This window comes from Scardinius erythrophthalmus, assembly GCF_964197995.2.
Source record: "Scardinius erythrophthalmus genome assembly, chromosome: 5".
Classification (NCBI taxonomy): domain Eukaryota; kingdom Metazoa; phylum Chordata; class Actinopteri; order Cypriniformes; family Leuciscidae; genus Scardinius; species Scardinius erythrophthalmus.
Genome location: NC_138225.1, coordinates 8258430 through 8285942, shown reverse-complemented (window position 1 = coordinate 8285942; position 27513 = coordinate 8258430). Strand labels below are relative to the sequence as shown.

Sequence of the window (27513 nt, the reverse complement as noted above, 5' to 3'; positions counted from 1 at the left end):
AGTAGGCATGTATCCCCAAATGATTTCTTTATTTTGGCCGTTGGCAATTTTTGAAAACTATATTTACTGAACAGTACACCAGTATTTGAAATAGGCTATCCACGTTAAGAGCGGCTTCTGGTCTCATTCGTTTCAGTTCAGTTTGTTTACATGTACAAAAACTGTTTGTTACGCGGCTTTATATGGCAAATTTCACATTATTTCAATTTATTACCGTAATCATAAACACACTGGTTTGTAGCGCAAATTATTTTACCATTAACAGCATTTTAATATCCTTCTGGTCGCACATTCAAAATAGCTTACTTCTGAGTCGCAAAATAAGACAGATATAGGGGAGATCGGGGATGGTTGTACCACTTGTGACATTTCTGTCTGTATCTTGGAGTTCTTTTAAGCCAGTGAATTAAAAAATGTGATTAAAATTAGTTACAAGTGTCAGCTATGAAATGACAGCTGTAATATTTGCAGCACAAACACGAGGAGTGAAATACAATTCACTCCATAGTCCGGTTTAGTTGTAACATGCCCTGAGGTGAGATGTAACATTATGTTATACCATGGTCTGGGTGAATACTCGATTCTGATTGGCTGCAGGGTGTCCGTTAAAAAGTGGTGATATGTAACATTATGAAATAAGGACTATGACAAAAATTGATTTTGAAAGCTTTTTAATTCAACACGTTACAACTAACCCAAATTCTTGTAGCCATGAACTAGCTCACCTTACAGCTAAAAGCCAAAACAACTTGCATGAAAAATATCTTCACAGAAACGCAATAAGCAATTTAACTAGATGAGTTTAACTACAAAGCAGGAATTGCCATAGCAAAAAGTAAAAAAAAGTTACCTTCTTACATCAAAATTAGTTTTTCTGCTCTAAAATCTCCTGTGTCTGCCACATGACTTTACTTTCTCACATGTGGAATAAGGACTAAACCGAGCATGTGTGAGGTGAATCAGGTGATTTGTAACTTGTTCCTGATTGGAGAAATTGAAAGTGTTAAAATTAACCCGTGTTACAACCATCCCTGGTTTCCCTCAAATGATTTATTGACATTTTCTCACACATTGGCTTTTTGAAAAAAGTAAAAGAAACTTAAACAGTGCTAATTCTTGCTCTGAAAGAAATTCAGCAGACATCTAATCCTTTAATCTAAATGAAGTTAAGCATAAAGCCAAATTGGGCAGCATTCAGGGACCAGAAACTGATTTTGATGTAATGCAAGCCAAAATAATTGAAATTTTATGCTCATGAGATGTCACAACAAAGATCCCCCTCCACAAGTCATCTTTTAAATTACGACTGAAACTTGAAAAAGATACGTGAGCAATGGACCGTACTAGCAGTGAATTTATACTTTCACTTTCACAATGAGTTAAAATCGCTCAGATTAGACCTTGACAATCATCAGTTACAAACAGAGCGCAAATGGCCTTAAGTAAATTTGAGGAAGAAGAAAGAAATTTCAGGTGGTTTAAAATGGAAATCCATGAATTGCATGTTGAATTGCAGCATTTGTGGCATAATGTCATCTATCACTGTAAAAATGGTGCAAAAAAGTTGTTAAAGTAATGTTTGGTAAACCAACTCATAATGACACTTTTTTTTTTAAATACAAACCATTATTTAATTATATTTCACCATAAACATTGCTAGACAGGAAATTAACAATCTAGCAAACATTTATAATTTATTTACGGCTGAAATGTTGCATGTATATGTAACAAGCAAAGCACTTATCATAATGCGCTTTGAATAACATAAAAACAATACTGTCAGAAAGATAGCATGTTGTTCTTAAATACCAGTAGTGATGTTGTACAATGAGGATGTTGTCATGTCGGTGGAAATGGAGTCATCAGTGTCCCAATCACATTTACTTTATTAAAGTAACATAGTAGTTCACATGCTGGTCGTACACATAAATCTGAGCTCACACAGACCCTGGGTGTGAGGGGTGCTGTCGAATCATCTGAGGTGCTTTCACTGTTTCCATGAGTGTTTTAACGTGAAGCAACACCACGATGACTCTTTCTGGAATCCCACTCAAAGATAAAATTAGCCAGGCTACCCATATGTGGCCTAATCTTAGCAGAAAAAAGAAATGGGCGGACTCGTTGATGAGGTTCATCACTGATGAGGTAAAAATAGATACTATGCACATATGCAGTGTAAAGTCTGTATTAAGTCTTAATGATTGTGCAGTCAGATTATTGTTCATTTTGGCCCATCGGGACCCCTGAGAAGACCTCCAAGAAATCTCCTTCATTATTCCAAGTTGGTTCGCTGGCAAACAATTCGAAAACAGAGTCATATTGGCAGAAGTTCTGGTGGACTCTCGCCGTAGCAGTATTTCGCCTGTGGGTTCCTGTAGGTGTTTTCATGTTGGACGCTCTGAAACAAGACAATAGCAGGGTATTTTCATGTATTCTGGTCTGGAACGCCACAAACAAGCTTGAATCCGCAATAAACAAACATAGAGAGTGTGTGACGCTCACCAATGAGGAAGTACGACACTTGGCAAGACACAGCTCAAAATGATCTTCCACTGCAGTGAAGAGGTTCTGGAACCCTTCTGCGGCTCGGTTTAGAAAACGCTCCAAAAGAGGTTGCTGATGGGAAGAGAGCAGGAGACAGAGAGAGTTTTTGTCAGAGGGGAGTTTCCAACGAGGGTGGCCTGATTTTCGTATTCCGGTTAAGTGACGCACATCTAGTCATCATAAATGTAGAATTGTTTTTAGATTTTACATGTTTTTCCAGGATAGTGTCATCAACATCAACATATATATTTAGCATTATGCAATATATATATTTTTTTCTAGTAACTGCGTGATAATGCAATCATAATGAGCAAAAATGAGCAACTTCAGAACATGTTGCAACGCATTTCTGCTGTTGTGCTCACTAAATGGAAAATACAAACCACAGTGTGTCTCAATAATTTTTGAAGTGGCATTTTACAGTAAGACTGGATACTGTATGACACTGCAAATGACCTAGTGGCATGTGCTGTTTGCCACAAGTGTGAGATAGGGAAAAAAAATAGAACCACTTTCACTGTGTATACACACACACACACGTCTGGTTTACTATCTTTGTGGGGACTGTCCATAGACTTAATGGTTTTTATACTGTACAAACTGTATATTCTATCTCCTTACACTAACCCTTCCCCTAAACCTACCCATCACAGAAAACTTTCTGCATTTTTACATTTCCAAAAAAACTCATTCTGTATGATTTATAAGCTTGTTTACCCATGGGGACCTCAATTTAGGTCCCCACTGTGACACGAGTCCCCATGAGTCCGTGTGCATTCAGGTTGAAGTCCCCACCGGGATAGAAACACAAACAAACAAACACAACACACACACACACACACACACACACACACACACACACACACACACACACACACACACACACACACACACACACACACACACACACACACACACACACACACACACACACACACACACACACACACAATGAAATAAGTTATAAATAATAATAATTCTAAATAAATACAAATAACATCAGTCAATTTAAATATATAATAAATCAATAAAATAATATATAAATAATACTAATATATCATATACACTAATCACATATTCGATATGTGATGAGAAAAGCCCCCTACGATAACCCAAGTACATTATATTATTGTGGCAGATGAAAGCATTTAATAGACATACAAAAAAAAAATTCCTTATTATTACAGAATGAATGTACACTTTCTCACTCGACAATGAACATAAAGTTAATTTTGGGCCCTGATTACAACCATTCTAGTAAAAAGATTTTCATCCATTACTGAACTGTTTAAAAGTAAATCAGACACTATGAATAGTAATAAAAATGAAGATACCTTGTCAGGCTGGAGGCAGCAGGAAACGCAGAACTCATAGATGCTACAGCATCCATTGGCCAGACAGCTTTTACAGACATACTGGCTTGAGCTGGGAGCATTAACGTTGCAACATCCATTCACCAGTAAATCCTTCCTCTCACACACATAACCTGAAGAGAAAAAAAAAGGAAAGTCTGTGTTAAACGGAACATTGGTCATACATGTGAATACACATAAGCCCAGAGACGTGTTAACAGTTTGAAAAAAGGAGCCGCACATCAAACATGGCGTGGTTAGTGGATGTGAGTGTCATTATAAAGCCTGCATCACTTCACATTCTCCCCTCTCTGTCCCAATACTTTACAGTCACGCTCCTCATCTATTTTTAAATGCAATCCCATAAAAAAGCAAAATGCTCTACAAAAGCAATAATAATCCAGTTAAAATTGCTACGGCCCTGTATTTCCCTCAACTAATATATTAAAAGTGCCACTCGGAAATTTCTACCTATGAACAAATGCAATGATGCGATCACCTTATGAAACTGTAGTCCAAAATCAGGTGAATCTCACAATTAAAGAACGTGTCCAAGTCATACCTCAACACAAAACCAAACGAAAAACTAAAATAATTAGTATGATTTTTTTTGTACCATTAAAGGTTGTATCAGTGATTTCAGGGCCCAAAAAATGATCACATTCATCTAATCTTTCCTAACGATCCGCTAGCTGCCCGCCCCATAAGCATGCCGTCATAAAAACGCGTCTCTGTAGGCAGCCTAGGCTCTGAGATCTGCACACAAAAACGATTGGTTTCACCAACCACTCAAAACCAAAACAAATAGTGTTCCAACCAATCACCGACAGGGGGAGGGTGTTGTGAGGTTTTGTGCTCGTGCACGGCTGCATGCGAAGTCGGAGCTGAAGAAGAAGCTGGCGCAAAACCTCACAACACCCTCCCCCTGTCGGTGATTGGTTGGAACACTATTTGTTTTGGTTTTGAGTGGTTGGTGAAACCAATTGTTTTTGTGTGCAGATCTCAGAGCCTAGGCTGCCTACAGAGACACGTTTTTTGACGGCATGCTTATGGGGCGGGCAGCTAGCGGATCGTTAGGAAAGATTAGATGAATGTGATCATTTTTTGGGCCCTGAAATCACTGATACAACCTTTAAGATTTTTGAATTTTGACACAATTTTCATGATAATTAACCACATTTTCTGCTAGATTTTCATTAACCGCAGAATGGACAAATTATATATTAATTTATGTATTTAATACTGTACTATCTTAACACTGATTTAAAAAAATAATGAGAAAAACTGCATTTTACAGATTGCAGATTTTAAATATTAATAATGGGATAAGTATTAAAGTAATGACAATCTATTTAGAATCCCTATTAAAAACCCTCAAAGTTGCATTGGGTTAGTGAGAACTGGGGCAAAATGTGCATAAAAAAACAAAAAAAACATTATTTTCTTTACATGTTCTTGTTTTTGATTGTGGGGGTGAAATATGACTCGGACGTTGCTTCTTGAGATTCACCCCAATATTTAACAATTTGCACAGCACAAGTTTCAAGGATGGAAACGACACCAGTTATTGCAACAGAGCACACTCTTTAAAAGGTAGGGTAGGCAATTTTGTGATACTGGTTGAAACTCTTTTCACATCCTGATAGCAATTAATAGAAGTGGTCTAAATATTAAAACATGTACTTAACCTATATCTTCTGTGTCCCAGGACCAAAAAACGTTCGTCCAATCATTGCATTCAGTCCGAATAATCCTAGCTGTCCACATATGTATTTCAATACCTCCATGCACCCTGCTTGCACAGTGAGGGTTGTAGACAGTCACCGAGCGCAATAAACAAACAGCAGCCGCCGTTTACACTTCCTCCTGGACCAAAACAACGAGCTTATGCTGCGTTCACACCATGTTGTAATCGTAATTACTAGATGGCAACCCGTGGCGTTCTACCCGGAGCTGTTCACGTCCTCAGCCTCGGATTATGCGTTTCTAGGTCAACTCTATCAGTGCTGAAATTAACTGCAGTTGTCAGGTGGTACAACTAGAGCTCTGCAAGTTGTTTACGTTCAATATTATTGTAAAGTTATATTCTTTTAGACATGAGGTAATTTCATGACGTCTCTCGTGACGCTGTGCAGACTCTGCTGTGTGCGTTCATGTGTTTTGAAGGCGGCATGGCTTTGGACTGAAGGGAGGGTGGGATCTCATCCTTTCAAAGCTAGCTTGCTATTGCTCGCCTCTGCGAAATTGCCTACCCTACCTTTAATGCATAACGGCTTTGTTGTGAATATTTGGCCAAGGTGGTGAGGGGATGATCACTTACCCAGTTCATCAGTGAGAAGGCTCTTTCCCTGAATTGAGTTTCTGCACTGTGAGATCTGCCTGCTGCTGTTGCCCAGGATGAACTTGACCTTCCACAGGATGGGGTGATCTGAGTCCCTCGCCTCCAGGAGGGTCCGGTCCCGGATGGTTCGCTCCTCCTGTACACATCACATGTCACACACAGAACATCATTCCTTTTCCAATACATGGTTCGTCTCCTCTCAGGTGTTGAGATGAGCAAGGGCCTATTGCTGGTCAAGCTAGTTAAAAGACTCCGAAAAAGAGATTTAACTCAGACTGAAAGGTCAAAAATGATTACATGCCCATGAGAAGGATGCAATACTAATGCAATTCTAGAAATTGCCATTAAAGGGATAGTTCACTTTGAAATTAAATTTTGGTATGTTTTAGCTTACCTCAAGGGCATCCAAGATGTAGGTGTCTTTTTTTCCGCAGTAGTTTCAATTTTGATATTTTTAGGTCAAACCGTTCTTGTCTGTCAGTCGTATAATGCAGGTCACTGTCTCAAAGAGCATGCACAGAGTCCAAATTAAAACAATTCCCCATCGTCCAAATTAAACAATTCCCCATCGTAAGTACACATTGATGGCCTAAGACACGAAACGAGTGGTTTGTGTGAGAAAACGAACAGTATTTATATCGTTTTTACCTCTTATACACAGCCACGTCCAAGTGATCTGAGGGCGCGCGCGCATCCTGGTGTGTGACGTGTGCGCAGACTGGTGCATAGAAATATACACTAGATGTCGCCTTAAAGACATTCGTTCCAATGAACTGCCGTAGCCATCTAGTGTATATTTCTATGCACCAGTCTGCGCACACGTCACACACCAGGATGCGCGCGCGCCCTCAGATCACTTGGACGTGGCTGTGTATAAGAGGTAAAAACGATATAAATACTGTTCGTTTTCTCACACAAACCACTCGTTTCATGTCTTAGGCCATCAATGTGTACTTACGACGGGGAATTGTTTAATTTGGACGATGGGGAATTGTTTTAATTTGGACTCTGTGCATGCTCTTTGAGACAGTGACCTGCATTATACGACTGACAGACAAGAACGGTTTGACCTAAAAATGTCAAAATTGAAACTACTGCGGAAAAAAAGACACCTACATCTTGGATGCCCTTGAGGTAAGCTAAAACATACCAAAATTTTATTTCAAAGTGAACTATCCCTTTAAGGCATGACCACTGGACAGTGAAATGCTCATTGGGTCAGACAAATCCAGGTGGAGAAAAAAAGACACATGTTAACTGCAAAAGAATTAAGAATTAAGTGGGAAACCATCAGGAACCCTTCCAGCGCCACCAGTTTGCAGACCTGCAACCTACTGTCCTGGAGTCTCCAGAAGTGCAAGGTGTATATTAGGTATATTTTTAGTTTTGCAGAGAAGGACTAAAAACTATTTATTTGGCAGCACTATATAGGTTTTTTATCACAAAGAAACACTCGAAAAACAGTCGAACATACTATCAATCTTGGTTCCTCCCTAGTGGGGACACAGCAACACAACAGCATCAACGACCCCACTACACTACACTACACTACATACCTGTTTGAGGGTGCTGGTGAGAAAGTAGATGAGCGACAATCCGAACACGACACCCAGGACCCAACGCTTGCGCAAGAGCCGGCGGAACACCATGGAGGCGTTCTTCTGGATGTGCACCAGGTCCAGGTAGATTTGATGGAGCTAAATAAACAGCACTAGTGATCTCAGACAGAGAGATCCAGCTGATTCATCTAACACATCTCTGCCATCAAATACACTCACTGTCACTCTCTGTGATCGCGTGAAGAATATTATATGACACAGGCCGCCAGTAGAGATCGATTGCCGTCGTTAGTTGGACAAACAGTAAGTTTGTATAGACATTTAACCCATTTTATGCATGAAATGTTCTGGATGGAGAGTTATACATTAATATATATCTCATTCTGAGAGATGTAGCTGCAAAATCACAAACAAAACCAGATTGTTGTCAACCCGATTGAAACGCGCGCGTCTTTAATCTAATAATCTAATCTAATGTGCACGATCACAGGATTGTGATGAGATTATTTGTTTAGATCGTAAATTGTTTAAATACTTATAGTTGCAGAGATCAGGCTGTACAACAACAGCTCTCTCCGTGCGGAAATGCGGGGCAACGCGACGTCGTGATTGGCTGCCCACCGTGTGTACTTCCGGAAACAAATCGTTTCACATCCGCTCTGCAGTCTACATCACTGACTGATGTTCTCACAATTTTAGGGTTTATGTTTAAAAATATCACGCAAAACAGTTGTTAAAGATTCATTTGTGCGTTTCTGTTGCAAGCTACGATGAAGGTAAGATAATTCTGCTCGTTCTAAGACATTAGATGGCCGTTTAAACCGAAAAAAAAAAAAAAAAAAAAAACATTGTTCATCACTGACAGGCTCATGTTCATTCATGGCTTGTTCCAAAGTGTAGAAATATTAGTTCGCCCTAAAATACTATAGTTACTATAGATATTACTACACAACTGTAATAAAAAAAGTAACAACATAGAAATGTAATCTATCTATCTATCTATCTATCTATCTATCTATCTATCTATCTATCTATCTATCTATCTATCTATCTATCTATCTATCTATCTATCTGTCTATCTGTCTGTCTGTCTGTCTGTCTGTCTGTCTCAAATGTTTATCATAGTCTGTCTGTAACAAATGCTTACCATAGTATGTATCTATCTATCTATCTATCTATCTATCTATCTATCTATCTATCTATCTATCTATCTATCTATCTATCTATCTGTCTGTCTCAAATGTTTATCATAGTGTCTGTCTGTCAAATGTTTATCATAGTGTCTGTCTGTAACAAATGCTTACCATAGTATCTATCTATCTATCTATCTATCTATCTATCTATCTATCTATCTATCTATCTATCTATCTATCTATCTATCTATCTATCTGTCTGTCTCAAATGTTTATCATAGTGTCTGTCTGTCAAATGTTTATCATAGTGTCTGTCTGTAACAAATGCTTACCATAGTATCTATCTATCTATCTATCTATCTATCTATCTATCTATCTATCTATCTATCTATCTATCTATCTATCTATCTATCTATCTATCTGTCTGTCTGTCTGTCTGTCTGTCTGTCTGTCTGTCTGTCTCAAATGTTTATCATAGTCTGTCTGTAACAAATGCTTATCTATCTTTTGCAATAAATGAGCTCTATCTATCTACATGCATCTATACACACACATTCATGTAATGTAATTCATGGTCAGAAATGATCTATCTTTCCTTCACCCAATAATGAAATTTCTGTCATTGTTTACTCACCCTTGTATTTTGCGAAATGCATATGACTTTCTTTGTTCTGAGGAACATAATAGGAGTTATTCATAGTTGTATGTTTAAGCTGCATTCCATAATAAAAGTGAAAGGTGACTTTTGCTGTCATTTTCAGCGAATAATGAAACTTCAGCCTGTTCCTCGCATAAAGATACATCGCTTATAGTGCAATGTAGGAATATAGTGCAAAACCTGCTATTTTTTTCTTAAAATGTCATTCATGGAGTGTGAAGTTTTTTTTGTTTGTTTTTTTAATGGAAGAAAGTGGCTCATTATTAGCTGTTAAACTTTTCCATTTTAGAGAAGTTTCCAGTGTGGAGTTTCCACAGAAGAAATGAAGTCCTCTCTGAACCGTCGTCTCTTATATACAGTTGTAATCGAAATTATTCAAACTCCATTTCAAATCATGTTTATTAGCAAAATTTACAGACTTTCCGCTGTTTGCAATAAACAAATCAAACAAAAGTAATTGAAATAGCTCTATTATCGAAATAATTATTCTATAGAATGTCATTTTGCGCAATTTTATTTGAATTGTTTTATGTACATTTTTCTTAAATCGTAACTTTGTGTTTCTTTTGCAAACGTACTTCCTGTTTCACCCTAGTTTTGGAGCTCCTGGTGATAAAGCGGGTGCCATGCAGAGACGCCACAGCAGCAACACCGAGGGCATGCCACCAGAAAGGTTGGGTTTTACTCATATACTCTAAATATCTTTACAGTTTTAAGTCTGATTTTAAAACATCATTTTATCAGGATACCAGCATTTGTGTTTGATGTTGGTTGTCCCTCCAGGGTTTCTAGCCTGAACCATCCTTAGTCAGCAAGCTTTACCTGTTAAGTCTCTGTAACTTGACAAGTAAGTTCAGGTATTGTTACTGAATTAAATCACTGAGCTTTCATGACAACAATTGTTAACTGCATTAATTAACGCTATAAAGCACATTTCTAAGGCCTCTAAATAACATAATCAAAACTTTGCTGAAAAACCTGTTGTACACAATCTCCTACATCCCTTCTGTCATCTGACTGATAGTGATAGTCTATACTGTTTTAGCAAGGAAGTGTCTGCTTAGTAGTATAATTGTAAATATGTCCACCTTGAGGTCTTGGTTCATGTGTCTTTTTGCCGTGAATTTAGGAATAGCTTTAATGTTGTTAGTAATATTTGAAGATGAACACATGATGGACTGAAGCAACTTAGGGTTACTTGATTATCCATACCTTGTTTTTTTCTAGAAAATATTTTTTTCTAAGAATTTAAATATGATATTACTAAGAAATATTATTGGCGGATATAGAGTGACAACTTATATTTATGTGTATTTTATGTAAGAAGTCTGCTATACTGTTATAAAAATCTTATTTATTTTCATGAGAAGCTGTCAGATTTTCATCTTACTGTTTGGCCATATAAATATCAGCAACCGTACCAAATTATAAAATTCTGCCCCGATTGGGCCTCTGAATTAACTTTTGGTTTTTTTTAATTCATGTATATTCTCCTATATCATACTACATAAGCCATAAAAGCCAGATGTATCAAATATGTATCAAATATTTTGTCTAAAGGTTCAATGAACTGTTCCACTTCATTTTTTATTTGACTTTTTTATTATTTCATGTCAAGCTTTACAGAGTTAACATAAATTAACAATAAACAACACTTTTACAGCATTTATTATTCTCAGTTAATGTAAATTTCATCAATAATACACATTTAAAATTGTATAAAAAGCTGTATCTGTTAACATCAGTTGATTAATTCACTGTAAACACAAACAAATAAATAATTTAAATTCTATTATTGAAGATTAATAAATGCTGTAAAATACATTGCTCATTGTTAGTTTATGTTAGCTAATGCTTTATTTAACAAATATATATTAATATTTACATTTACACGCAATATAATTATCTGTTAAAATAACACTTCCATGTAAGCACACTGAATTTTTTATGTAGTTGTATTGAAGCCCAATGTTCGAAAAAACAAAAAAACTCTGCTACTGATTCAGTCGAATATGTGCAAATGCAGAGTGAGACTGCTTTCTTGTCTTGTTGCAGGAACAGGAGTCAAACTCTCGGTTCAGAGAGTAGTCTTGATGAAGGAGGAGTGTTTGACTGTCTGAAGCCAGACTCTCCTACATCGCCCCAGCAGCTTTTCTCTGGTCTGGTGGGCGTCTCTGCAGGGAACGTGTCCTCAGCTCCCTTCCAGTCTGCGGGAATGGTTCTGGGTTCTCCACCGGACGTCTTCATTCAGATGGCGTCCTCTTCAAGGGACGAAAGCTCTCACCGGACGGAGAGCCCACCTTATCTTCCCCGCCCTCCTCCGCACCATCATCATCACCACCATCTTCATCATCACTCCGGCCAGCACCGCTCTTCTCTCCTGCATGCTGCCACCTCTGCTGAGAGGCACGGGAGCAGAGATGATGGAGGTGAGAGATGTGTTCACAACACCAAGGACCACATGATCCATTGAACCAAACTGAATCAACACTGAACTGATTTCAACTGAATAATGTCTGTTTACTATTGTGTTTTTAGAGCTGCTTTACAGCAGAATTGAAATCTTTTTGCAACACTGAATCATTTTTTTCCTATTTATCACTGTAAAGCTGCTTTGAAACAATCTGTATTGTATAAAGCGCTATATAAATAAAGGTGACTTGTCATTAACAATTTATAGTGTAATGATACATACACTTCCGTTTTATTATTAGAATTTAAAATAACTGTTTTATATTTTAAAAGAAACTTTCAGCATCATTACTCCAGTTGTCAGCATCACATGATATTTTAGAATATCCTGATTTGCTGCTCAAGAAGCATTTCTTCTTATTATCAAAGTTGAAAACAGTTGTGCTGCTTAAAGGGGTGGTTCGGGATTTTTGACATCGGACCTCATTTTTAAGTCAGCCTGGTTGTTATTCTTCAGTGGAGAAATTAAAAAAAATAAATTATCCAGTCCTTATATTTGGATAGTTAGCCGATGCTAGGCTAGCGCGAGTCAAGGGTAGATGTTAGCCAGCCATTAAAAACCGTTTTACCCACTCCACAGTGCACCAAACGCAAATCAATTATAACACTAGACTATCGATGCAAATGTCCGTTGAGAGAATAATGTTAGAAATCAAACTTACCTTTCATCACATTGCATTAGTTACAATTTGTTCCCTGTAATCATAAGCCTTGTCTACAGCAGCAGCGGAGTGATATTGATTACCTAGGCAACAGAGTGAGCCGGTACACACATGTACTGCACACACTGTAGTGCGCTTCTTTTCTGTGTTTACTTTTTGCCGCATTACTAACTGGGGCAAAGTAAAATTCCGCAGCTGCTGAGAAACTAGTTCCTTTGGGATCATTGAGATGAAAGGTAAGTTTGATTTCTAACATTATTCTCTCAACGGACATTTGCATCGATAGTCTAGTGTTATAATTGATTTGCGTTTGGTGCACTGTGGAGTGGGTAAAACGGTTTTTAATGGCTGGCTAACATCTACCCTTGACTCGCGCTAGCCTAGCATCGGCTAACTATCCAAATATAAGGACTGGATAATTTTTTTTTAAAAATTTCTCCACTGATGAATAACAACCAGGCTGACTTAAAAATGAGGTCCGATGTCAAAACCCTTTAATATTTTTGTGAAAACCATGATACTTTTTTCAGGATTCCTTTAATAGAAAGTTTAAAATAACAGCATTTATTTGACATTATGAATGTCAATTTAAATGGATAGTTCACCCAAAAATGAAAATTCTGTCATCATTTACTCCCCCTCCACTTGTTCCAAACCGGTATAAATGTCTTTGTTCAGCTGAACACAAAGGAAGGTATTTTAAAGAATGTTGGTAACCAAACAGATCTTGGGCCCCATTGACTACCATAGTAGGAAAAAAAAATACTATGGTAGTCAATGGGTTTCAAACATTCTCCCAAATATCATTATCATCCCAAGACATTCATACAGGTTTGTGGAACATGATGACAGTATTTTTATTTTTAGGTGAACTATCCGTTTAAGGCATCCTCACTGAATAAAAGTATTAATTTCTTATAAAAAATTACTGACCTCAAAACTTCTCACATACCTGCCTGTTCGCAGGTGACGATGCCTCTACACCTTCTCCTGCTCTCTCTGAGCTCAAGGCTGTGGTCACATGGCTTCAGAGAGGATTCCCTTTTATTCTCATTCTCCTTGCTAAAGTCTGCTTTCAGCACAAGCTCGGTAGGTTCAGTACACTGTGAGCTGCCTTCGCTGTTGAATGCACGAGTCAAAATCACAGCTGTTATCACTGAGATTGTGATATGCAATTCAGAGCAACTGATCACTAATGTTTTGTCGGACCAAAGATAATTAATATATATAAAATGTAATAACTACTGTGCATTGTTTTTCAGAAGATATGTAAAATGCAAGTTGAAACATGATTCTCTTTGTATTTCTCAGGAATCGCTATTTGCATTGGAATGATCAGCACATTTGCCTTTGCTAACTCAACGCTGAAGCATCAGGTGGCATTACGGGTGAGATATGTTTGATTCATCGTTTTATACTCTAGTTTAAGGTATAGCGGAGGATCTTTCCGAATTTTAGATAAGACCCGCCCTCTCCACTTTTTGAAAAGTTTGATTGATTCACCAGAATGATTGACAATTAGGAGGACCAATAGTATAGGTGATCCACCCGGAAGTAAAAAATCCTCCGCTATACCTTTAAATTACTGGCTGTTCTGGTTTCTGCATTTGCTCATATACACTAAGACATTTGCATTTGCCCTTTTAATGTTTTCGTGTGATGTCAAAACTGATTTTTTTTATCCTTGCAGAATAAAAGTATTCAATTCTATTAAAAAAAATCAAACTAACCACAAACTTGTGAACAGTAGTGTATACAGTCACTGCAGTGATAAGTCACAGTATTGAGTCACTACAGTGGGGTTTTCCTTGTAATGTGTGTACTGTAATGAAAGTTTCTACTAAATAACTGCTTTCATAAAGGTCCTGTGTGTGATATTTTTTTTTGTGTAAAATTTTCTTATTATATCCAGTGTAATGTGCAACTAGCTCTCTGATGAGTGTAAACACAATGATCTTGTGCTCTCAACGTTACTCTTTTTTTAATTAGGCCTTGTTCCTATAGCCAGAATGACACTGCTGTATTAATTCATATATGACCAGTTGTTCTGCTTTGTACGTGCTGTACGTGTCATTGTGATGGGATGTATTTTCAGGAGGAGAGATCTGTGTTTACCACTCTCTGGATTATGATCTTTCTCGCTGGCAACATTGTATATGTGTACTACACCTTCAGTGTTGAGGAACTTCACAACAGGTAAAGTCACTATTGTAACTGATTATGTGTATCAAACATTCATCTATTTTTAATGTTATCCTGCATGTTCCAAGAATGTTATGTTTTTTGCTTTATACGTTTGAAAAATTTCATTTACTCCATGTTGTCATTTTGCAGCGTGATCTCTCATTTTATGTTTGTGTATATCAGCATTTGTGAGTATTTAGCTTTCCATCATTTTTCATTATTCACATTTGAACCAGCTTTTAAATTAAAGCATTCACTGTTTTCATTTTTAGTAGTTTGTTCGTTATTATTTCTTATTTACTACCATTTAAAAGTTTGGGGTCACTAAGACTTCATTTGTTTGATCAAAAATACAGTAAAAACAGTAATATTGTGAAATATTATTACAATTTAAAATAACTGTTTTGTATTTTAATATATTTTAAAAGAAACTTTCAGCATCATTACTTTAATATTCTAATATGATGATTTGCTGCTCAAGAAATTCTTATTATTATCATTGTTGAAAACGTTTTTCTGCTTAATATTTTTGTGGAAACCTTTATGCATTTTTTTCAGGATGCTGTGATGAGTAGAAAGTTTAAAAGAGCAGCATTTATTTGAAATATAAATCTGTTGTAACATTATGAATGTATTTATTTTGATTAATTTAACGCTTTCTTGCTGAATAAATGTATTAATTTCCTACTGACCCCACATTTTTGAATGGTAGTATATCCTAAATAAATATTCAAAATGTATATTATAAAATCACATTATTTGTAGTTAAATTATATTTTTATAAATTACAATATAAAAAACAAACAAAAAAAAAAAAACGTTTTTTTTTCTCCCCAGCCTTATTTTTGCTAAGCCAAACATCAACAGTTTTGATTTCTTTGACCTGATCTGGGCTGTTGGAATAACAGATTTTGTGCTGAAATATTTCACCATCCAGCTCAAATGCCTCATACTGTTCCTCCCTAAAATGATCCTCGCATTCAAATCCAGGGTAAGATGACAATTTACCATGTTTCACATTACTCTTCTTCAATGTACTGTACCAAGTCGAATACTACAGTTCTACAGTATAAATGTCATCAGAATATTGGTCAACCGATATGTCATTTTTACTAACTGATGCCCATACTGGTATTTATAAAGCAGAATGGCATATATATATATGAATCTTTTCACAATAGTCTGGCGTAATGCACACTGCACACTGTAAACCACACTGTATGGTTAAACCACAGTGCACACTAAACCCGAACAATGAAATTAACCAAATGAAATGAGTTTATTTCACTCAAATATTACTGAAAGTTCATTGCACTTAATAGAAAAAGGTTAAGTGAACTCAATAACTTATTTTAATAAGCTGAACTTAAACTGAATGAGTACAACAGAGTTCTAGTTCCAAGCATGCTTTGCATCAGACTGCTTAAGGTGAGTAAATATTGAAATGAAGTGCTATTTTGTGTGTTTTTGCACAAGATGAATATAGGGAGAGATGTGTTAGTGTTGTGAAGGGATTTCTGATATGTTGCAGTGTTGCAGGGGTTACCATTATGGTGAAGAGTAGACCCTGTAGTTAGGTCAAGGGTGGACTGCAAAAATATAGCTGGCCTCATGGGATAGTAAAGTGCGTACTTCAGAATATCGGCAGAAGTAGTAGATCATCAGGGGACTTTTTGCCTACTGTTTTTTTTTTGAATACTACTTTTTTGGCATACTATTTTTTGCATACTATATAGTGGAGGAAGTATTTGATTTCAGACGCAGTGAATGTATATGGGATGTTAAGCACATGCAGGTGATGGTCTCTTTGTTATATTATCACATGCAAGTGTGCTATTGCTAGCTAGCGGCTAATTATAAATTATTTGAGTTAACACGATGTTTATGCAAACAAATTGTATGACTTTAGCTTAGTCAACATTTAAATTAATTTGCAGTTAACATGTTTGTGTAGTACAAGATAATTTTTTTAAAATCTACTTAATTTCAGAGTTTGTTCAATTAAAAAATTGAGGCAAATGATTTGTTGAGTATATACATGTACAAACTACAGCAAAAAGCAAACCTTGTTTAATGAATGTTTGATTCTTCTACATGTTTGTAATGCATTCTTGTTTTTTTTGGCTTATGGACTTTAAATCAAGCCTCTGGCAAATAAAACATCCTAGAAAACGCAGTTTAAATTGGATCTCTGAAGTCTTCATGTTTTAGAGTTTTAGCATGATGTAGAGCTACTGGATAAATTCTGGATAAATGGATAATCCGTTTTTTTTTCTTTTAAATGGAGATCACGATTCTCCCACGATTCTGAATAGACAAGAGACAACTAAACAAAATAACATGTAATTTACTAGAAGTCCTGACACAATGTTAATTGATGCAGTCTATGTGAAATGTTTAATTAATTTGAAAAAATGATACAATCGTTATTTAGAAGCACCAAGTTACTTTCAAAAGGATTTGCTCTATTTTGTTCACTCCCATAGACATCAGTGTTTATATCCAAGATATAAACTTTTATCCCAGTACTTCTGTGAAAATGTAAATATGTGTTACACCGAAATAACGATGCTGTGTGGTTATAAAGACTGTTTGTGAAGCTGTTTCATACTGCTTTCTCTAGGTCAGCAGCAGCGCCCATGCAGATTTGTATCTTCTCGTGTGATTTTGTCAAAGGTTTAATAGACATAGACGAATCGTTGTCATTTAGGAATGAGTGTTTGAGTCGAGATTGTGGTCTTTTAACGGTTAACCGTGCAGCTCTTGCATGATGAGATGAGGATATCCCCGGTAGCTCCATTCAGTTCCAAAGTACCAGTTCAAACTGGGTGCAACTGGCAAGTTAAGGTGAAAAAAACAAAATAGTGTGCCGTGCCACCCTGCCTGTGTGGTTGGCTGCTATGAAGGCAGTGTGTGAGCTCATTGGCCCACTGGGGCTGGGATGAGGTCATCTCTCTGAGGAACACGCATGTACACAGACACGCACATACGCTCTTACACAATCACCCATTCATTGGAGTGACAGTATGAGTCTATTACAGCAAGAACCGCTCTGTAAACACATCACACTCTCTATAACATAGAATAATCAAACATGTGCAATCCGCTTTGAACCGTTTGTTTGACTCAAACACACACCTTGCATCTACATCTGCTAAGATAATCTGATTTGCACAGTTTCTGTTCCTCTGAAGCTCTGTTCCAGGAACTTACTGTTGTTCCTGCCCATATTACACTTCCATCTATCTTCAACTCCCAGTCATCTCCTTACCCACCCCCTGAAACCAAACACACACTTTCCACCTCTTGTATCAAGCCCAGGTGGCACTCTTTCAGGCAATGATGTCATGGTCAATGTGTCAGGCTTTCCGCTGACTTTCCATGCCCAGCATCACCACAACTACAAAGACACAACACATACACATGCATCCATACATGTCAGTATAACCTCTCACATAATTGCTTCAGCAAGCCTGTGCATGTCGGTATGAACTCACACCATCCATAACACTTCAGTGCACACGTATATGAGGACTGAGGAATCAATAATCCTGTTACAAAACCTAGCGTGTGGCCTTGTTGTCTACTACCAACATAGATGCATAGAAAATGATTGTTTGTTTTATTATAAATTTCTATGGGCAGAATAGTGCAATTGTAATACTATTTTAATAATTTGATACTCCTAATTGATATGTGAGCATTACCAAAAGTGACAGTAAAGACATTCATAATGTTATAAATATTTATATTTCAAATAAATGCTTCTTTTGAACTTTCTATTCAGAAAGATTCCTGAAAAAAAAAAAATGCATCACAGTTTCAGCAAAAATATTAAGCAGCACAACTGTTTTCAACATTGATGATAATAGGAAATGTTTCTTGAGCAGCAAATCAGCGTATTAGAATGATTTCTGAAGAATCGTGTGACACTGAAGACTGTATTCAAATAGAAAAGTATTTTGAATTATAATAACATTTGACAGTATTACTGATTTTACAGTTTTTTACCGGGCAGTAGCTGGCGATGTCACTTTGTAAAGAAACACTGCGCGTCTATAGACTGAACACTTAAAGGGTTAGTTCACCCAAAAATGTAAATTCTGTCAGTAATTACTCACCCTCATGTTGTTCCAACCCCGTAAGACTTTCGTTCATCTTCGGAACACAAATTAAGATATTTTTGATGAAATCTGAGAGCTGATCACTCCTCCACAGGCTTATGGACACTATAACTTGCTGGCCCAGAAAATGTATTAAAGACATTGTTAATATAGTCCAAGTGACTCCAGTGGCTCAATCTTAAGTTTATAAAGTGACGAGAATACTTTTTGTGCGCAAAAACAAACAAAAATAACGACTTTATTCCACTTTTCATTTCCTTCTCTCTGGACCTCGAGTCTTTTCACGTAGTGTTTAAGCGCAGCGCGTCTGTTGCACGTCACCACGTAGGCTCACTATTGGGCGACGCTGGTCATGTGTGAAGCGTGGTGACGTGCAACACAGACGCGCTACGCTATTACACTACGTAAAAAAAAACTCGAGGCCCAGAGAGAAGGAAATGAAAAGTGGAATAAAGTCGTTATTTTTTTGTTTTTGCGCACAAAAAGTATTCTCGTCGCTTTATAAACTTAAGATTGAGCCACTGGAGTCACTTGGACTATATTAACAATGTCTTTAATACATTTTCTGGGCCAGCAAGTTATAGTGTCCATAAGCCTGTGGAGGAGTGATCCAGCTCTCGAATTTCATCAAAAATATCTTAATTTGTGTTCCGAAGATGAACGAAAGTCTTACGGGGTTCGAACAACATAAGGGTGAGTAATTACTGACAGAATTTTCATTTTTGGGTGAACTAACCCTTTAACCTTACGAAGCGATGAGAATACTTTTTGTGCACACACAAAAAAAAAAAACGACTTTATTCAACAATCTCTCCACATCATTCTCCAACGTTGACGTAGTGTAAACAATGCAGCGCTTCTGGGTTCTACGTCAGAACGCCATCTCACTATTGGTTAGCTCCTGGGTCATCACACACATGACCAGCGTCGGCCAATAGTGCTTCACTAACCAACTAATTGAGTATTATTTTCTTCCAAGCTTGATCTCGTTTCCTCATCTACAGTACTCTAAATGCATACAACCTAATTGAACTGTCAACATTTACAATTAACACTTGATTATGACCAATATCAATTTGCTCCTGCTATTATTTCTTTAATTGTATTTCTCTAAATTTGCAGCTAAAAGAAAATCTTAAACATCATAACATGACTTGAATACAGCATTTTGTATATTGAAATGGGGGTCAGATTCAAACCCTTGCCTCCCATATGAGAAAAAAGTTTTTTTTAAGAAAAAATCTGATGTTGCCCTTAAATAAATTAAGCCATTTCCCACCCTGAGAACCTCCACCTGTGTTTGATAATTGTTTCTTTATTGTTGTTTTGAAGTCACTGACACGGCTGTTAAGACTAAGAGGAAATGAGCTGCTCCCCCATGATGCAGTTGGACCAACTTTTCAGTAGTTGGATGAATTCCAGCTCCAGTTTGTCTAATCGTGTGAGCGAATACAGGGCTGCAGGGACTCTGGCTAAGATGAATTGCTTGCGTGCGGAGGTTACAGATCTCCGTCAGTCAGCTAGCAAGCTCCCCAACAGGGTGATTAATCGCTGTCAGGTGGAGTCCAACAAGTCATTATGCATCTTGTGCTGTGACTAGTGTCAGGCAGTCAGCACTTGATGTGGGTGATTATGACTTCAGACATTAATCTGGCATTGCAATATGCGATATAATAAACAAATGGTTTCATGAGTCAACTTGCTTGGTTCTCAAGGAAAATGCACGCACAGATTACTGAAATGTGTATTTCTCAACTCAAACTAGCAACAACAACTAAATGCACAGTGTTTTCAAATTAAAAAAAATTTTTTGTACTAAATTAAATAATGCTGTAAACATACAGAGAGCCCTGTCATCTGGTATTATTATTAAAGTTTAAAAATAACAACTCAAATTAAATATAATGTGATTTTTACTAGGCTATAATAACAACGTGATCATTTATCATTTTAATGATAAATAAAAATATAATAAATATTTAATATAGTGCACATATTTAGCAAAATTCTCCCCTCTCTAGCCAACTAACATGCTATCGAATGGCTTTCCTGGGATAAATATAACGTTATGTGACACATTGTTCTCCAGCTGTTTTATTGACCTCTTTCCCAAGTTGAAAAAACAACAACAAAAAAACACTAATCGATCGATATTAAGTATGAGGCATAAACATTTCGGTAAGTTGTACTGTATCTTTAAACACACCTATTGTTCATTCATTTTTATTTACTATGTGTAGGCTAAGAGATGTTCGGTTCACGACCACGATCTGTAACGTCACATTTGCAAGCGCCAAAACGCTATTGTTTGAATTTCGTAATAAAATTTATAGGATCTGAGAGCTGAGAATTATTTCAATATCAAAAGTTACCTAGTCTGTCTAGTCTGTCGGTGTCATTGTCCTCTTTGCTTCGCGATTTTTCTCTGTGTTAGAAAAATGGATGTGTGGCGCAAGAGCGTGTGAAAAGTGTCAATTGAATGAGTGAGAGTTGGCAGACTCAATGAGTCTGAAAACGGTTTGTTCAAAGATTCAGTCTCTAAGCCCCTCCTTTCCGTGAGCTACTCTGCTCTGATTGGTCAAACAGCCCAGTCTGTTGTGATTGGTAACTGCTTACAGCGCAGCGCTTGTCGGAAACTAAACGGCCATTACCAAATCTGAATTTCAGCTCTTGAGGCTTCCTCAGCACTTGATACACAGTGATATGAAGGATGAAGGATAGGAACTCTTCCAGTCTCAGCTTACAACTACCGTTTGTTGAGGGCGTCAAGTAGGAGACAATAACTTTATTTATTGTGCACTTTGATCTTTAAAACTTTGCAGACCTTTTACATTCACAAACAGCTATATTATAAACGGCATGAAAGTTAATATTTGAAAAAGCATAATATGGGTTCTGTACCAAGTTATCACTATATACAATTATAGATGTTAATTTAATTGTATAATTGACATCTATTATTGCCAACTTATTTCAGTTACAAAAGTAGCTATGAATATCATAACACAATAAATATTCTGCCTGAACAGTTTTTTAATACTTGTGTCTTGTCCCTGTGTTGGATTATACAGCTTTTTACCGTCTACCATCACCGTAGATGTTGGTGTAATCACCATTTCAAGTTTTATTTTTGTTGGTTTCCTTCATGTTCAGTGTTTTCAGACTTGATTTTAGGCTTTTTGATCAAAAACCACATATCAGCTACACATTCAGCCACACTCGACTCTGAGACAGCGAACGTATAATCTGACAGTTATAGGTCACTACGGTGTCTGCAGAGGCACTAAACCCAACTAAAAAAGCCTATAATAGAAAATTATGAATTATAATGAATTTTATACAATGGATAAAAAAGAGAATTCACAATGGGGGCATGTTTGCAAAGCATTTTAAATATCCGGTGTATTTTTGTCATTTTTTTCTTGGGCTGTTTTTGTCTTGATAAGCAATAAAGCTGTCTATGCTTTAAGCAAGAGGCTTTGTTAGGTATATTTGAAGCATTCTATCCTGTTGTTCTCTATCAGTTTAGACGCAGAGGCTTCGTTGCATGACGTAGTTCAGCCTGAAAGTGTTGCCCTTTGACACTGAAGTTAGATGAGATTTACTGTTATCCCGCTACTTTGAAAATGTTATGATTAGAGATTGAGTTGGGTGGGCTTGTTATATTTTATGTGGGTAGCAGGTGTACTGCGTTTCTGCCAGTTTTGTTTGCTGCGCAGTAAATTGCCAAGAGAGCGCAGAGCGCTGGACTGTGGCCATTTTTCGGTAGAAGGACCCCCCCCCCCATGTCATGTCACAGCATCTTTAAAGCTTGAGGGTAAGATGTTCACAGTTAATGAACGAACAGATGAGATAAGACTGGGATCATGTTCAAATTCAGCTAGAGGAAGGATGTGTGGTTTTTTAGTGTTGTCATCTCATGCCGGTGCTTGAGTGGCGCTCAGTTTGTAAAGGTGTTGTTTAACAGTTGGCCGGCATAGCTGGAAGTCTTACAAGCATCATAGTGAAATTAGCCTGTTTGGGTTTATAAACATTTAGTGGATAATAATAATAATAATAATATTATACACATTATTATTATTAATATGCTAGCTGTCTTATCTAATGAACAAAACATTTATTTATCCTGCAAGCCTCATGAATATGAATATGTATGTGTAAGTAAATTGTTTCAGATGATTCATTTTGAATTATGTTAAGACTTTATTATTTATTGAAAATGTACTGCATAATAATAATAATAATAATAATTTTAAATGATTAAATTACTGTTTTATCCATAAGTATATTGTTTCATATGACTAATTTGTAACTACGATGAGCCTGTATGATTAAATAAACGTTCAGCGGAATTTATTATTATTATTATGCTAGCTGCTTTATCTGATAAACATTTAGTGGAAAGTAAGAAATAATAATAATAATAATAATAATTATTATTATTATTATTATTATTATTATAAATTTGTCCACTAAAGGTTTATTTAATCATACAGGCTCCTCATAATTAACAGTGTATCATTATTGTTATTATTATTAATTTTATGCTAGGTGTTTTATCCAATGAAAAAACATATTTATCACAATAGCTTCATGAATATGATGTAAATAAATAATTTTGTAAGTACGTAAATTGTTTCATATGACTACTTTTTAATTATGATTAGCCTGTAATATATATTATGGTGTATATATATATATATATATATATATATATATATATATATATATATATATATATATATATATATATATATATATATATATATATATATATATATATATATATACACACAGTATGTATGTATATATATATATTTGTATATACATATACATATATATACATATACATATACATATACATATGAGAGAGAGAAATATGTTACACATTATGTATAAAACCCCATTACATTTATGAAGCTTGTGGGATAAATGATACTGAAAGTATATTGTTTCAGATGATTGTTTTTTAATTATTGAACTAAAAGTCCTGGTCATGGATCAATACAATCCTGTTATCGGTTTGCTAAATTGCACAGTCTAGCAATTTCACACCAGCTACCACACTGATTAGAGATCTGAAAAGCAGACGCACTAATATGAATCTTTTCTTTGATTTAAATCATTTGAAACCTTTGTGGGCACGTCTGACATCTGACCTGCTCCACCACTTCAGAAGAATTCATTCATATCTGGACAGAGACTCTGAGTCTTTATCAAGGGTTTAGTTTGAGAGGTTTGAATCTAGATCTGTATCTGTGTTTGACCTTTCAGGGGAAGTTTTATCTGGTCATAGAGGAGCTGAGTCAACTTTTCAGAGCTTTGGTTCCCATACAGCTTTGGTACAAGTACATCATGGGTGAAGATCCGTCCAGCAGCTACTTCCTGGGGGCAACGCTGATTATCATTTACAGTCTTTGCAAGGTAGTCTATCTGATCTTGCCTTTTCCATGTAACATTAATGCTGATGTCATTCTCCTTTGGTGTTTTTTTTTATTTTATTTACTTGATTCTTTTGTTGCAGTGTTATATTTTTCAAACTTCATTTTTCTAAATTTCATGTGGTATTGCACTTCAGAGCCTTTCAAAATGTATTATTCAGGCGATCTTTTCTGTACGTGTGTATGTGTGGCGTTAAATTTGCAATTTTGTATCGTTTCAGTCATTTGATTTGTGTGGAAGAATATCTGGCATTCGAAAAGCATTCGCCATTCTCTGTAGCTCACAGGTGAGTGCTTTGTCCTCTGTCTAGGCATTTATTAAAGTGAACAATAAACAAATATGTATAACAATTGTATATGTATAACAATAAATAACAGTAGTTTGACTTGGAAATGTCACTGAAGATGCTCCAGAAATGTTTCGGCTTCTGGTTCTTTGGGGTGTTACTTTGTATGTGCATCATCGTTATAATAAATGGCATGTACTCTTTATGAAACATTCAAAAATATTAAAAAAAACATAGACAAAATAATTTGACCAGGTTTGTACTAAGTACTAATGTACTACAGTGATATTAACAGCCAAGTTTTATTGAAAGCCCATTTTGCCAGCGGTGAAGTACCACTTTAAATAACATTTATAGGAACAGATCTGCACACTCTCAACTTCATGAGATGCTCTTTTAAACAATATTGAAGGAGTATCTGGTACCAAATTCGACATGCACCTTATTGATGATGCAAACTATGTACAGGCAAGCAGATGAACCCAGAATATAAACACAATGCACAGTTTCTCGTTAAGCATTTCTCCAAAGAAAACCATTATAAAGAAGACGCTTAACCATTTAGCACATTGCGTTCATATTCGGGGCTCATCTGCCTGTCTGTATATGCATCATCAATTAGGTGAATACTGAACTTGATCTTATCACTGTTTTAGTACATTAAGGCACTTAAAGTGTTTTTCACCAATGTCCCGCTGTTTTTAGTGATTGAAATACTGCATATGGATCACAAGTGCCCAAAGCCCAAACACTGATAACAATAGGATATATTTCTTGAGCATCAAATCATCATATTAGAATGATTTCTGAAGGATCATGTGACACTAAAGACTGGAGTCAGGATGCTGAAAATTCAGGAATAATCATTTTAAATAGTAATAATTTTTCACAATATTACTATTTTTACTGTATTTTTTTATTTATTTATATAAATGCCTGTGCATGTGTTTCACAGAGTTACGGTACGAGAGCCAGTTCTCAGCAGTGCAGTGAGGCTGGGGATGTGTGTGCAATCTGCCAGGCTGAATTCAGAGAGCCAATCGCACTGCTCTGTCAGGTAACAGACAATGACTCACTAATTCCATTAATATTACACATATTACAGGACCAGTACAGTGACCAAGGAAACTATTAAAGTGTAACTTCGCCGATTTTCAACCCGCTTTGTATTGTTACAGTTGCAAATGAACAATGTTCACTCATTCTCCGTGTTACCTGGACTGAGAAATTCACGTTTATTTGTCAGCTGAAGTCCACTTTTGACAGCTCCGGGGCTTTCATGAAAACATAAGTTTCATTAATTTTTCCCTCCTCTCTGTTTGGCCTAAAACTCTGTTCATTGTCATCTAGTTTGAAATGATGACTACAAACACAGGGGTTTTTTAGATTTTCCTTCTCGGCGTTCTGTCCGTATTTTCAATTCTTTGCAGCCTTTAGTCACTGCCTACAACACGCTGGATCCTTCACTGGAAATCAATAGTAACTCACTCCTGCTAAACGTTTACTCTTTGAATTCTTGCACCCAGGAACAATACAAGTTCACATCATTATGACTAAAAGTTTGCCAAGAAGTATTTCCTACTAAAGCAAGGCGCTATTTAACTAAATTCATAGCAGACTGGGAGTAACCTTGGACAGTAACATGACCAATGCATTATGGATGTTGATTTTTTTTCTACCTATTTGACAAACGGGAAGACAACATCCTTTTTTCTCCGATTATTTTTTATTTTTTTGCCTTTCTACTGTATAGGCAGCCAAGTTTTATTGAAAGCCCATTTTGCCAGCAGTGAAGTACCACTTTAAAAAACATTTATGGGAACAGATCTGCACACTCTCAACTTCATGAGATGCTCTTTAAACCGCATTGAAGGAGTTCCTGTGTGGTAAATGTGTTGTCTTTCTGCAGCACGTGTTCTGTGAGGAGTGTTTATGCCTGTGGTTTGACCGCGAGAGAACGTGTCCGCTGTGCCGGTCTGCAGTGGTCGAAAGTCTGCGTAACTGGAAGGATGGGACAACGTCCGCACACTTTCAGATCTACTGAACGGACACCCAGCTGAATGACAAAGGTTTTCTGGTCCAGTTGAATCAGATGAAACATGTTCACCATGCATAAAACGTTGCTGTTCGTAATGTCATATGATGAAACATGGCCGTGTACTGTAGGGAAGTGGGACAAGATGTTCCATTGTTGAATGTACAATAGCATTACATTATGTCTGATAGCAGAGTTGAAAGTGTGTTTCGTCTTCTTACACATGCTTTTCAACAAGTAAAAATTTTAATATTATCATTATTAAGCATGATAATCAGCTGTTTTTTAACACTTTTTTTGTTTTATCCAAGCTATTAAACTTAATCCAGAGTCAACTGTTTTTTGCAATGGTCTAAATTGTTTATTAAAATGAAAATTCACAAGACATAAAGCTTTAGAGCAAGTTAACCATGGGAAATGTAAGCGAGTTCACTGTGGTAAAATCATTATCGTCTCATTGGTTTATTTATTTAAAATGATGACAACAGTAATATGATAAAAAACAGTGATGGTGAATTAATAATTACATTTATTAATAATACTGAATAAGTTATTTTTCAGCCCAGTTCATTTGCCTAAATGTCTAGAGCTATCTGTTTCATTATGACATTTAAAAGAGTGGTCTGTGTCAGGGTTATTATCCTTAAATAAGTCTAAAACTGTTAAAAACATTGCTGTTCATTGAAATAAAACTGAAATATTTGGTGAAAAACTAAAACTT

At 36.3% G+C, this 27513-nt stretch overlaps 2 protein-coding genes across 8 annotated transcripts; one reads left to right on the top strand and one right to left on the bottom strand.

Annotated features, from left to right (window-relative positions):
• Positions 1-1868: 1868 nt before the first annotated feature.
• Positions 1869-8476, bottom strand: spring1 (SREBF pathway regulator in golgi 1). Of its 3 annotated transcripts, none has more exons than XM_081364653.1 (6): positions 7794-8452; positions 6217-6373; positions 3879-4030; positions 3262-3288; positions 2503-2616; positions 1869-2398 (listed from the first exon to the last, which is right to left on the bottom strand). In XM_081364653.1, the coding sequence occupies exons 1-6, from the start codon at positions 7884-7886 to the stop codon at positions 2315-2317; spliced, it is 627 nt and encodes a 208-aa protein (XP_081220779.1). In that variant the 5' UTR covers positions 7887-8452; the 3' UTR covers positions 1869-2314. The 3 variants fall into 3 exon arrangements, with proteins under 3 accessions (XP_081220779.1, XP_081220781.1, XP_081220780.1); XM_081364655.1 differs by lacking the exon at positions 3262-3288 and having other exon boundaries at positions 7794-7934; positions 8016-8452; XM_081364654.1 differs by lacking the exon at positions 3262-3288 and having other exon boundaries at positions 7794-8476.
• Positions 7853-27513, top strand: rnft2 (ring finger protein, transmembrane 2). 5 transcript variants are annotated; one of them, XM_081364652.1, is made up of 12 exons: positions 8386-8572; positions 10183-10260; positions 10371-10434; positions 11643-12016; positions 13688-13810; positions 14033-14109; positions 14817-14917; positions 15743-15896; positions 24304-24453; positions 24692-24757; positions 25713-25814; positions 26667-27513. In XM_081364652.1, the coding sequence occupies exons 4-12, from the start codon at positions 11803-11805 to the stop codon at positions 26799-26801; spliced, it is 1122 nt and encodes a 373-aa protein (XP_081220778.1). In that variant the 5' UTR covers positions 8386-8572; positions 10183-10260; positions 10371-10434; positions 11643-11802; the 3' UTR covers positions 26802-27513. The 5 variants fall into 5 exon arrangements, with proteins under 5 accessions (XP_081220774.1, XP_081220776.1, XP_081220778.1 ...); XM_081364648.1 differs by lacking the exons at positions 8386-8572; positions 10371-10434 and adding an exon at positions 7853-7919 and having other exon boundaries at positions 11649-12016; XM_081364650.1 differs by lacking the exons at positions 8386-8572; positions 10371-10434 and adding an exon at positions 7976-8099.

What these genes read in the sequence shown, in the direction of transcription:
- rnft2 (XM_081364648.1), top strand. Translation starts at nt 7,885, where the DNA reads ATGGAGGCGTTCTTCTGGATGTGCACCAGGTCCAG. An exon ending in CGGGAGCAGAGATGATGGAG is followed by an intron (nt 12,017 to 13,687) that starts GTGAGAGATGTG and finishes GCCTGTTCGCAG; the next exon opens with GTGACGATGCCTCTACACCT. An exon ending in CAATCGCACTGCTCTGTCAG is followed by an intron (nt 25,815 to 26,666) that starts GTAACAGACAAT and finishes GTCTTTCTGCAG; the next exon opens with CACGTGTTCTGTGAGGAGTG.
- spring1 (XM_081364653.1), bottom strand. Translation starts at nt 7,886, where the DNA reads ATGGTGTTCCGCCGGCTCTTGCGCAAGCGTTGGGTCCTGGGTGTCGTG. An exon ending in TCACCAGCACCCTCAAACAG is followed by an intron (nt 6,374 to 7,793) that starts GTATGTAGTGTA and finishes TGATGTGTACAG; the next exon opens with GAGGAGCGAACCATCCGGGA. An exon ending in CTAAATTGAGGTCCCCATGG is followed by an intron (nt 2,617 to 3,261) that starts GTAAACAAGCTT and finishes TCTTCCCATCAG; the next exon opens with CAACCTCTTTTGGAGCGTTT.